This window comes from Rhea americana, unplaced genomic scaffold, assembly GCF_003343005.1.
Source record: "Rhea americana isolate MKP2758 unplaced genomic scaffold, rheAme1 scaffold_75, whole genome shotgun sequence".
In the NCBI taxonomy this organism is placed as follows: Eukaryota; Metazoa; Chordata; class Aves; order Rheiformes; family Rheidae; genus Rhea; species Rhea americana.
The window spans coordinates 3,183,327-3,196,503 of NW_028186923.1; the positions used below are offsets into that span (position 1 = coordinate 3,183,327).

Consider the following 13,177-nt stretch of genomic DNA (forward strand, 5'->3'; position numbering starts at 1 on the left):
GTGCTCCTAGCYTCTTTCTATTTCTAAGTTTATATATATACATATATATATATATATAAAAACCCCTCACATCCCGTGAAGTACTTCTAGTGCTGAGACCACGTAATATGCCTGAAAACCCCAGAGATACACAGCAAAATGACTAAGGCTGTCTCCATCRTTAGTGATTGTGTTTCATTATTTATTTATTTATAATGGAGATGGGGTAACTCTTCTACGAAATACCCTGGTGCCATCACTTGATCTTCTGCGGCTTTCCTCAGTGCCGTCTGGACAGGCTTGCTCTCAGCTAGAATACCTAACCCAGCCTTGCTGGGCATTTAATGCTACAAAATAGTCTGAGAATTTAAAATAATTTTCGTAGCTCTTAGTTAAACCAGTCTTTCATGGGCTRCAACATCTTCTGGTGGAACCTTATTTGAGTTTTATTTGCTTGGTATTTCATGGGGCAAATTGCTRCCTGGTAGCTGGTTTCCTTTCCGTGCTCTTCCCCAAAATTATGAACTTGTTCTAGGTGGCACTTGGCCCAGGGAAACCTTTACATCTGCAGGACCGCTTAGCCCCAAGGCACTGTCCCATAGCCCCTGAGCAGCACATGGCAGCGACAGGTATAGTGGACTCATCTGGGTAATTAGTACTTGCCTAGCATCTCTGGTTTCTCTAGTGGTGCTTTGTTCATGCTYGGCTTCCTCACCTCTCATATAATAAAGGAAAGAGGTTTCGCCTTGTTGGCCATGCTGGCTTTGGGCCAGTTACCTCTCCTGCCATTGTGTCCTTCAGCAGTTGAATCACCTTGTTCCCCAGCTTGCTAACTAACGAATGCCATTAATTAAGGTGCTTTCCTGAAAGAGGAGGTGTTTTTATTCTTAATCCRGAGAAGAAATTCTCTCTCCAGCGTGCACAGGCAGTGGGTGGTTGCTCTGTTCGCTGTTCCTAGCAGGGTCCACCACTGCTGCGCTCCCCTGGGAGGTGCCACTGGGGGATGCAGGAAGGGCTGAGGGATGGTGGGTGAGACACAAGTGGCAMGCACCAGCTGATTTTTCCCCTCTCCTGTCTTTCTGTATCTCTTCAGGCATCTGTGGCCAGCCCTTGCACCAGCGAGGGCTGCAGGTGCTTGATGTTTCTGGCCTCTTGACATTGAAGCCCTGTTTTTGTGCATTCTAGCCTAATGCAGCTGCATGGTCTACTTGCTATGTGCTCTTCTGCCAGCTTTTAAGTGAGAAGGTAAGCTCAGGTGGAACAATCTACCCACCCAGGTGCTCTCTAAACATGCCTTTGCAGCCCTGTCCTGCAATGGGTGCCAGGTGGAGAGCATCTGCCTGAGCTTTTAATATACACCACCTGCAGCAGCTCAGGGTGCAGAGGATTTGTAAACCTGAGTGGTGTTCTGCACAAGTCTTGCTGTGCTTGATGCCTTGCAAAGCTGCTTGCTTTGGGCTTGCCATGGTGCTTCTCTCCTGGTGCCCCTGTCATTTGGGTGCTTTTGTTTTTGTCTCTTCTCTATGGTTTTCTTCAAGGAGGAGGAAGTATCTTTTGAAATCCTTAACACTAATGTGAGTCACAGTCTTTTCAAAAACACTGGATTTTATAGCCTTCTGGCAGAATAGATACGTCTGAAAGGCCTAGGAGGTAAGAAGGTAGGTTGCTCCTTCCTGGGGGAAACTTAGTCCTGCACAAAGACTTCATCTATTTAAAAGAAACAGATGAATGGTCTTGGGGCCAAATCTCTCATTCTTTTGGAATTGGCAGGGCTTCAGTTGTGAGTCTTGAAGGGAAAAGTCCCTCTAACAGAAAAACACATGCCTTATTATTAATTGTAGCTCACTCCTTAATTAGGACTGGCTGCACAGCTGGAATAAACAGAAGTAACTTCTTTTAAGTTGTTTAAAGCAGCTGGCAGTCTGGCTCCTTACATGTTGGAGAGCATCTATGCCCACTTGAAAGTCATGGTCTCTGCAGGGTTAATTCTCCCTTGCTCTCTGAAAAGGCAGTTGGGAAGGAGGTGAAAATGCAGTTAATACCCTTCACTTTTTCTCATGTTGCAAAACTCCCTTGAAGATGATGTCTTGGATTACATTCTTCCCAAATCGCTGTTGTGTAGCTCCTTTGGTAGTTGAACATGATGCTTTCTGTAAGCTTTGAGATGCTTCTGTTCACGCAAAAAGCGTCAGACAGATTTTGAGCATCTTGTATTTGCTGAGTATGTGTGGGCTCAGTGTGCCTTTCTTAGGACACATGATATGCCATAATCGCAGTTCAATCTATTTTTAATCGTTGCTAATTAATTCTTAGCCTAGCTTAAACCATGTGAATTAAATTGATTATTTTTTACGAAAAAAAAAGAAAGAAAAGAAAAAAGCATGTCTTTCATCAGCATTGCACATCTGTTCTATACCAGCAGCATGGAGATATTGTTTCTGCCTTGGCTTGAAGTTTTAAAACAGCTCATGTCTGTGAATAAGCTTTAATGGGTTAATGCGTGCGTAACTGCTAATGAACCTTACCAGCTGTAGATATCTGGAGTAGATCCTGGAGTTTTGTAGGTGCCCTCAAAACTGGAGGAAAGCACAGTCCTGTGGGGAAAGCAGGGCAGCAGAGAAGGACATTGCAGTTTTCCACCTATTTTTGAGAGACTTGGTAAAAATGTCTCTGTTTGGCTTTTTCTAAGTTTGACTCCTAACAGTGTTTGTGCAAAAGGAGAGTGTGATCCCTATCGGTGCGAGGGTCAGAGCCCTCGTGCTTTATTGCCGCTTTCAAAGCTTTTTGCTTATGACCCTGGCTAAAGCCGGTTCTCTGCTCCGGAGACAGAGGTGCTGTAAAAGAAGCCTGGGCTCCAGGTTTGCAAGAGGGTCCCAGAGCCAGAGAAGCCAGAGGGCCCCGGCACTGGGGACGGTGGCTCCTCTCCCAGCAGCACCTCTAGCAGCTCCTCTTGCATTTTACTACGAAAACATTTCCCCCGGCTAAACCCCGATTTTGCCAGCAGAGGCCGTTATGCCCACGTGCTTGGAGGCAGCACGCTCCCACCGAAGCCCTCGGGCACGTGGGACCTTTTGGAGATGGATTGGACTTTCTGCCCCAATATCCCAAACTGCCGCTCGGTGAGCTCGTGGGTCGGTGGGAACGCAAAGCAGGTGCACGAGTAGGTGGTGGTGGTTGTTATGGGGAGGGGGAGAGAACCCCTGAGTACCAACTGGAGCTGGAGGAAAACCAAAGCTCTTCATCAGCACCATGGGGTCTGATTTCTATCGGTAAGGAGCAGTGCTGCAACATGGGCCGGCGGCTCCAACAGYGCCTCCTCTCCCAGTCCTGCACCTTGCTCATGCACATGGGAGGGAAATGAAGCGTCTCCACTAAAGGAAACCTTTAGTATTTACTGCTGGGATGCTAAATACACTTATTTTTTCCCAAAGATGTCCTGTATGCATATGGCATGCTGGGCTGAGTATTTTCAAGCAGCTGTCCAGAAGCAGGGAAAAGTTCCTGCCCAACTATACGTGTATATATATATATATATATATAAAATGCAGTATTTTGCTATAACCTTGGTTCTGCTACAGGGCAGATGCTGTGTGTTTTGCTGCCAGGAGAGCCCTGCGACAGGGTGAGCGATGCCCTGCTTGCAGCACAGGGTGGGGGGGAGGATGGATGAGGGCAGAGGCTTTCTGTGGGGTGGCTGAGCCTTACTGAGGTTGGGTGAGGGGACTGATCTCCTTTCCACATTTCTCTCAGTAAAAGTGCAGAGCAGCCTATATTTAAAAATGGCCTTTCTTGAAACAAGAGGCCTTGCTGCCTTGGAAAGGAGAGCAGATATGTCAGTCTTGTCGCACGACGCCTGAGTAGAGGGCAGCTGGATGTTACGGCTATAAAAAGTACTGCATAGGAAAGAGTGAACTAAAGAAAAGGTACATTCTTCCCTTGCCTTAAGTAATGTCATTATTGCAGATGTACAAGTTCTTATTGTGCTGTACAAGCTTTAGCAAAAGGCTTCAGGTTAGTTAGGATCTAAAAGAGCCAAATKTTGTTCTCTGGTATTACAGCAAGTCTTTTATAACTCAACAAGCCAGTTGGTGCTCCCCACACTGCGGTGGATTCTGGCTCTAGTCCTTTATATTTTTCCTCTTTATWTTTTGTCATTTTTAGGGAATCTCTTGCTGCATGCACAGGAAGAATATAGCCTATAAACCCGTATAAATACTGCTGACAGCTTTAACTAATGGTTCTCACCAGCGGCTTGGTTGCTTTCCCRGTAGATCTTTATGCACCAATAAGCCGCATTGTTCTGCGCCCAGCTGTTCTCCACCAAAAACAAAAGCGAGCTGGAACCTTCTCGGCGCGTTTCTTTAATTAAAACRACAACAAAAGGAAACGCGCGGAACAAAGTTTGAACGAGACGTGGCAAGTTCCCTCCCCCTCCGTGGTGTCCCACTGGTGGTTTCAGCGTCGCAGACGTTTCTCCCCCAAAAACGTGACTCCAGGACCCGGTGCATCGTTGCAAGCGCCGACGGGGACCCCGGCTGCAGCGCTCGCTGGGGCTGCACGAGAGCTGTTCTGGGCTGGAAGGCACCAACGTTTCAGCTGGGTTCTGTGCTCGGAGTAACCAACATGCTCCTTTTTGGCCTTGGGCATCYGTGGCCGTCTGCGTTTCACTGCAGAAAGCCAGATTTGGAGCTGTTCGGAGCAGCAGTGTTCAGGGATTTGGTTTTGATGCAGTTTTCATTGTACAAGCATAACATGACCTTCACCTTTTGCAGGTATCTCTCCCCCCCCCCCCCCCCCCCCCCCCCCCCCCCCCCCCCCCCCCCCCCCCCTTCAAGCAGATTCTTGTTCTGTTTTCCTTTTTGGTGGCTTTTCTGCCACTGTAACTTAAATCCATCTCCCAGTTTTAACCCAAAAATCTTAGGCCTGTGATTTCTGCTGTGGTTGATGGTTATGCCGGGGGGGGGGGGGGGGGGGGAAGTAACAATTATTAATACAATTTGCTGTCCACTTACGCAAAAGGTTGTGCGTGGGGGGGGAAAAGTGTCGGATCATTAAATACCTCTGCTGCGTCCCCAGACGGGCACCTCGAAGAGGCTGGTGCAGGTCCTCATCAGCAGTGATGWCCCAGGCATCTGGCAAGTGAAGGCAGTATCATTAGGAAGGACAGTGTTTTTTTCTTTTTTTTTGGTATGATCTTTTATTTCTTTTTTCTGATAGAGCCTTTCCTGAAAGCTCTCCCTGAATAATTCATGTGATGATGTTTAAAAGTACAATTTCCTTTCAGCGGTGGAGGCAACGAAGAGGCTGGTGCRTTTGTATGCTTTAAATTTAAAGCAAATTGCTGGAGACTGGTGCTTGTTGAACACCTGGCAAGGAGGGCACCTGCCAGATGGGAACGGAAATGTAAAACGCTGCCRTTTCCCCCAGAGGGATGTCTAGGATCAAAGCTGCCCTTAGGTACTGCTGCCGAGTTAGTGAGACAGGGTGCTCTTGGAGATGTCTGTGTTTTCCCCTGCTGTACTTTTAACCCCGTAGCATGCACTGCAATAGTTAATTTGGGCAGCGTTTTGTCGAGTGCTGTGCGCTTCGTCCGTCGTTTCAGGAGCCGATGGGCAGCGTTACGCCCTTAACGGTAGCGGTCGGTAGCGGGAGACTGCTTACTGTGATCCTGCAGGACTGCCATAAATCCAGCTCTCAATTCTTCCATTAGGGTGATTTACTGCCAGGGCAGCTGTCCCAGTGGTTTGTGTATGCTTGGGCTACACTAGAGTAATTCAATATAGTTTTCCATATCACAATTTTTTTAATTAAATTCCATTTTCTATGACAAAACCCATCAGAGCCCCTTTAAATAAGAAGCAAGATGATTTTTCTTCCTTTTCTCTTTGCATTTGCAGCTAGGCTTAAAATCAGCTGCTTCTGACAGCAGTTGACCTAGTCTCACGTTATTTATCCTCCCCTCCCCTGCAAGGAGAGACAGAGCATCCTCCATGGTGGGGTTGGGCGCAACCCAATGCGAGTGCCTGGAGCTGTATGTCCATGCCATCGTGTGGCTCAGAGCATGGCTGTGCTGATGGTCCCTCTGGGGAAGAGGGTCAGGAGAGGCCATTAGCAGGAGGGTATCTTGGGTAAAGCCAGTGCAGAGTTTTTATCATTTATTGAGTGTTGACTTCAGTTGGCAGTATGGCACAGTTTCTAGGGGATAGAGGAGCTGGACCTGGAGTGCATTACTGGTGCTCTGGAGATCTCCATGTGGAGATCCTGGAGATGTTTGTTTTTCTAGTCACTGACTGGGCTGGCCAAAAAAAAAAAAGAAAGAAAAGAAAAAGAAAAAGAAAAAAACCTATGTAAAGTTGAGACCTTTGTTATCAGTAAGGTGATCCTGACACCATGAATAATGGAGAGGAAATGCAGACCAGTACGATATGGTTGCTTGGTGGGTCTCCTTTTTCACATACCTATCTTTCTTCTAATCACATGACTTAACACTAATTTTTCATGAGGCTTCTGAAGCTKTTACAGGTTGTGAAGAGCAGAAACGCCTTTGTTTTCCCCCCTCATGATCTGGTGTATGAAGGACAAGAAGTGACTTGACCATGTGCCCTCTTCTGACTGATTTTCCAGAAAGCTACAACCTTGATTGGCATGTCCTGATACCATAGACCCAGATTGTTAACTGACCCTGAGCAGGGTCTGAGGCAGYACTGAAAAAGAAGAAAGTTGTCAGCACAGAGTGATGAATAAATAATACCAAGAAAAAAAAAAGAGAACCCAAAGACAAGAAGAGACAGAAGGACACAAAGACAAAGGTGCTTCAGCTGAAGAGGTGGAAGGAAGACACGACAACTCAGAAGGAGGTGAGCTGACAGCACCTGTGGGTAGCAAAAGAAGAGTCTAGGACAGACTTGAGACTGCACTAGGAAGGAGGAAGGGCAGTGAGAAATGAGAGCAACTCAACCTTAAGGAGAAGCAAAAGGACAGAAGAACTCTATTGACAGGTGAAGGAGCCAGGAGCAGGTGGCAGAAGTCAAGTTGAGGCAGCAGGAGTGTGTGTGTTGTTAAAAGCATAGGGGAGAAAAAACAATAATGACATGAAAGAAAAGGCCAAAAAGAACAAAGCAGAAGAAGAGGAGGAGGAGGAGGATGAAGAAGAGGAAGAGGAGGTAGTAGAAGAGGTAGAAGAAGAAAAAGAGGAAGACGAAAGACTAGAGAAAAAGACTGAAAATAAATCAAAGTCTGAGGACTCTGAGGATGATGGGGAAGTGAAGAAGAAGAAGAAGAAAAAGAAAGCCAAGCGAAGAGAGTATAGTAGTGAGGATGAGGATGACTATGGGCACAGAAAGAAAAAGAAGAAAAAAGGCAAAAAGGGCAAAGAAAAGAAGAAGAAGAAAGGCGACAAATCCAAGAAAGGAAAGAAAGATGACAATTTTGTGGAGATGTATGAACAGGAGCTTCGGGATTATCATTCGGACTCCTCCAACGTGACAGAAGATGAGTACAACAAAAAAAAAGGTCAGCTCTGTCATTTCTTACCTCTCCTTTTGGGCAGGCAGTTACAGTGCTGGGCTGTTGTGTACTCTGTGAACACCCATCTCAGGGTCCTTCGTGGAGCTGTAGGCGTTTGTCTTTCCTATGTGGAGAGTATTTTAAAGATTTGTTTACTATGTAAGCGTCATTGCRTTGATGGATTGATTGATTACGTTTGCACAAACTCTCCAATTTGTGAAGTCACTTTGCYGCATGCACGGTGCTGCTGTAATGAYGTTCTCCTAATAAACATTTGCATTGTGGTGCAGTTCAGAAGCTGCAATCGGCGGTTATACACCCCTTGTGTAAGCAGGAGAAACAGCAAAGATGCACATCGTTGCTCAAGCATGTGCAGTAGGAATGTGCTGGTGACTGTTGCAGTTGGATGAGCTGGTGGTGGGCCAGTTAAGATTGATGTAGAAGCAGGAGGTCCAGCGCATCACTCTCTCTGGCTGTTGTAAGAAACTAAATAAGCTTGGGAAATATAGCTAGTCCTCTCTAAACCTTAATACTGTGGTATTATAAATAGCTCATTTGGAGTATTTTAAAATATTCACCCTGTGAATTCAGTTTTTAGATGATCCACTGATCYGAAGAGCATGGTCTGCAGAAGACCTGTAGCCATCAAGCTGGCTACATCTAATATCTCCTGAATTAAAAAAAAAAGACTCTTCTGGGTGGCAGCTAGTAACCCCCCTTGCACCGTGCTGAGTTTTGGTGCTGCTCAGCTCAGTGCCATAGCCAAGAGGTGAGAAAACAATGAGGGAAGTAGTAATAACAGCGGTGTAGCTCCGTGTTTGAASAAGCAGCCCTCAGGAGATGTGAGGGTGCTCCCAGGTACAGCAAGGTTGTCTCTGTATCAAGGAGGTGGGCAAGAAAGAGGTGATGGCCTACTGAGGGGTGGCACTGTCCATTACCTGTGCAACTAGATCTTGGAGAGACTGGGGCAAGTCACAACCGCTCTGTGCTGGGTTTTCCCGTGAGTTAATTAGGGTAATAACATTTGCATCTTGCGTGTGGCAATGTTGAGAACTGAGGGCACCTAATGAGTCTTGCAAATCATCTCACCACTGCAGCATGGTTATGGGTTAACTGACTTCTGTAATGGTGTATGGCTGTACTGGGAAAAGAAAAATGATTCAATTATCCTGATTCAGGAGAAATGGGCTCTCCTTCATAYGCTATTTAGGCCATGAGCATAATCAGACCTCATTTCTAATGGTTCGTGGTGGGGAGGGAAGTCGTCATCTCCTCTCATAGCACAATTCTTTTTTCATGGCAGAGRAGCAATAACAGCTGCACTTTTCAAAGGGAGAAATTCCAACAAATGCTTGTAATAACCTCTCCAYGGTCTTCTGTTCAGTCTGCAGTGGAGGTAGTACCTTGCGGTTCAAACATGCTGGGAAATGACTCAGCAGGGACTTGACTCTTATAGCCTGCATCAGAAATTAAAAAARCTTGAACAAAACCCTGCCACACTCCCTGTGAGAAAGGGAACTGGGAAGAAGAGAAGGGTGCTGTGTAGGATAGATGTAACCAATGAGTAGCTTTGGCTTTTCACCATGAAAGACTGGACTGGGGCACTTGGCATCAAAAAAGCAAAAACTTAGGAGCAAACTACCTRCCTTTGCTTGAATTGCAGCTATTCCCCATGCCATGTTGTTGCTCTTCGTATTTTCATTCAGAACAGCAGATTCCCATCGGTGTGACCAGGTTCTGGAGACCATTGCTGCTTTTCATCCACAGGACTATTGACTGAAAGGACTGGTGTCAGAACCTGAAAAATGTGTAAACTCTAGGGGGAAAAAAAAAACCCAAATTAACCCCTCCAACCTTCTAGAAGTTTTAGGGATGTCAGCTACCTTTGGTACCAGAGAACATGCAGCAGAGATGTCTCTTGGTCCACAATCGGCGGCTCCTTTTGCCGTAAAAAGAAAAGCGGGGCATTGTAAATATTTCATAAGCAGGCAGTTGACAGTGTCRGTGTTATCCGATGTCCTTTTTATCTTATTGTGTTGGCAAACGGAGAAGAGATCCCCCTGCACCTTTGTTGCGTTCAACTGATGACTGAAGAACAAGGTGAATCCAATTCCTGGGGACCAGGAAACAAAAGATATAAAGTAACTGGGTGACAGCGTACCTGAGGAAATTATAGCGGGGATTACAGGCATTTTTAACTAAATTGCAGCTATTGTCCATTCCGGTGATTCTGGTGTTACCTAGGTTAGTTATTTATTAATAAGTGCTTGCAAAGTTACTTMATACCATATGTCTTCAATTGGTAAAACAGGGCACGCGGCGCAGCTTAAGGTTAATAAGGGCAATCAGCAGATTTCGAGTGAAGCTGGCATCCATAAACTATTGATACTACAGCCTGGCTGCCTACCCATGAGACATTAAAGACTTTATATTTACCAGCTACCTACCTTCAGCAGGGATGTCTGGGGGCCTGATCCCTTTGCAGGAATCTCTCCTTTTTCTCCATGTTTTTCTCCTGATATCTGCAGTCTTGCCTACAGTAGGGAAGAGAGCGACTGCCGTGATTGCTTATCTACCCAGTCAGGTTTGGGCGTCAGAGGAACCTGCTTTCTGGGTTGCTTCTCCCAAAGCTGTGGCTAGGTCTGGATTGGCAGGAAGAAACAAAATGTTTCCTGCCCCAAGCTTGCTTCTATGCCCCTGAGTCTTCCCTCCTRCTGCGCTGGTAGCTGCTGGCCACCTAGGTGACTGTGGCATTAAGGTGCTCCTACTCAGGACTTCTCTTTTTGCATAGCTATAGGTTTTTCTTCCCTTTCTGCCCCCCCCCACACACACAGGGTGTAAGAATGGGGTATGATCCTTGTCAAGAGTAGCAAATTCTCTGGCATTTCTCCTTGCCCCWTGGAAGTCTTACAGCAGCACATTGTTGGATCCACCACGCTGCGCTTGCTTAGTCAACAGCTCCAGGGACATGATTCCCACCACAGTTTTATAGGGGATGAAGGATAAGGCATTTCCATACGTGCAGTCTTAAAATATTGGTTCATGTGACAATAAAACACTAGGAAAGCTTAGGTGGCTCATAATAAAGACACTGCAGAGGTTCATGTAAAATATATACTTCCATGATAAGATGCAAAGCCATGATTAGCTCCCAGGAATTTAGTACTTTGGGGCTGCAGTGGTCTTTTGCAGGGATAAATTCTGAGTACTTTATAACTGGAAGAAGGTATTTTAGAAACACATATTTTGTTAATGTATTGATGTCTTAAATGGTGATATTATGTGGGGGATGGCCTGCGCTGATTTGCAGCTAGATATGAGCCACTCATTCCTTCCTTCGACGTGCACCATCCATTTTATTGTGTTACACTGAGTGCATAATACTCCTTYGGCAGCAAAGGTTTAGGACTTAGCATTCAGGACATTGAGTTTATTTTTCTCTCTAGCATTCAGGACACACTGAGTTTATTTCTAAGTTTTCTTTAAATGCAGTTTAGTAGTGGAATTGAGGAGGAGAGCAAGCGATGTGCAATCGCATGCTCTCCCTGTGTTTTATTCGGTACTGGAGGGACATATTGCGCTTTTGTGATAGATGATCCTTAGTTGCAAAAAAACCTCATCTGGGCCCTATACCCACTGATCCTCCTGAACTGAGGCTTTGGTTAATATTCCAAACTGGGATGAGAAAGGAATTCTCCTATGAAGGCAGATTTTATTTATTTATTTTCCTCCTCCCCACTAAAATAAGCTTCATTTTTTTTTTTTTAGGCATAAAACATTCCACGAAGAATTTTGTATCAGTGGCAATTTTATCTTGTGATCTAGCRGGACATCCCTGCTACTGAGGGGAGGTGGTGGTGTGCCTTCTTTGAACCTGTAGCAAACCGCATGTGTTTTGAACTATGGAAAGCACCGAGATGTAAATGACCTTCTTAAAACATAATTTTTGAAAAGTTTAGATCAATTCTGAAGTGCGTTAGATGAGTTTGTCTAGGAGCTATAAGCTTGTGACAAAACTAGCCAATATCGAGCTCGCTGTGATAGTGGAACATAGATGAASCTGCAAGGGCATTTCTAGCATTTTGTGTGGGCACCTAAAAATCTTTGGGTCCAGTTTTTAGGTRCCTGGTGAAAGCTGTCTGTTAAACTTCCTTGGAAGCGTTGTGTTGAAATGGGGCCTTATTGATTAGAAATTAGTGGAGAAAACACCGTGGATGGTGCTTTGCAAGCAGCCATAGTGGCTCTTCATCGTTGTCTTCCACAACCGGCTGTCACCTAGGGCTGTTAGTAGAAGACCAGCACGGTTGTGCAGGCGAGTGCAATCAYGAAACGCTGCTGAGTGAGGCCTTGCTGAGACTTTCCAGCCCGTGAGTTTGGACCCTTGCAGCCCTCTCCCCCAGCTCCTGGTCGCGTGGGGTGGGAGCCGAGCTTGCCAGGCTGGAGCTGGCCTTCCAGCACTCGGGCACGCTCTCGCCTCTCCCTCTCCATCACGTCCGCGGGCAGGACTCGAACACGTGTAGGAGCTGCCCTTGTTACACACACACGAACCATCTGGCGTGGCTTAGCCCAGCTGGCAGCACCGAAAGCAGCAGCGAGGAACAGCTGTATGCGCAAGGCTGCCAGACACGCTGTGCAGCTGATGTGGTGTCTGAGGCCTGGAAAACACAAGAAATAAGGGTTAGATACRTATAAATATATATGTGTGTGTGTATATATATATATATGTGTGTGTGTGTGCATGTGTACATATACATATACATATTTTTTTCCCCCTCCAAGCATTGCTGCCTTCCTCACACCTGAAAGTCGTCAATCTGAATGGAATTGCACATTCTGTTTCATATCCTCAGTTGTCTGTGGCTACTCTACTTTATGGCCTTCTCCAGAGAACATCTTAAACAGTCTAGAAAGAAACAGAACAAGACCTCACTGAGAAGCAGCTGTTAAGTAGGGATTTATATATCTTAYTCTATTTAATTTAATTTACAGGCTTAATTATCTGCAGCGTCCGTGCTGTAGGGCAAGGAGCCTTCCCTGGGGAAGGTGACCTTTAAAGGATTCAGGGCTAGAACTGGAGTAATTCTACATGTAGATTTTTTTTTTCCTCTTAAGAAACTAATTCTGATTACTGCATTTTTAAGAAGTCCAAGCTTTGCTCCATTAAATTTCCTTTCTGTGTTTGGAGAGAGGAAAACTGAGCAACTGCTTTTGCTCAGAGGTACAAYAGTTACCTCCGTGGGTTTGAACTCTTCATTTCTGAATTACATTTTTATTTATTTTATTTTTTTTACARKATTGTTAGATCTGTTCCCATTTATGCTTTCCCRTAGCCTGGACRTAAGGGAGAAAGTCTGGAGAAGRGAAGACTCTCCTTTGGTTGAGGAGGATRGGRTTAGAGACCTTCTGGRCAGGCTAGACATCCACAAATCCATGGGCCCGGATGGGGTGCACCCATGGGTAMTRAGGGAGCTGGCRGATGTTGTTGCCAGGCTGCTCTCCATCATCTYTGAAAGGTCCTGGAGAACTGGAGAGGTGCCWGAGGACTGGAAGAAAGCCACTCCAGTCTTCAAAAAGGGCAAGAAGGAGGACCTAGGCAACTATAGGCCGGTCAGCCTCACCTCCATCCCTGGAAGGGTGATGGAACAGCTCCTTCTGGATGTCATCTCCAGACATATGGAGGAAAAGAAGGTGA

The 13,177-nt window shown here is 45.8% G+C and overlaps 1 protein-coding gene across 1 annotated transcript in view; it reads left to right on the top strand.

The window, feature by feature from the left end:
* Positions 1-7,070: 7,070 nt before the first annotated feature.
* The window catches only part of LOXHD1 (lipoxygenase homology PLAT domains 1), a 139,812-nt gene continuing 133,705 nt past the window's right edge, over positions 7,071-13,177 (top strand). Inside the window, exon 1 of the mRNA XM_085322174.1 lies at positions 7,071-7,491. Coding sequence (XP_085178300.1) covers positions 7,071-7,491 — 421 coding nt within the window. The remainder of the gene's footprint in view (positions 7,492-13,177) is intronic.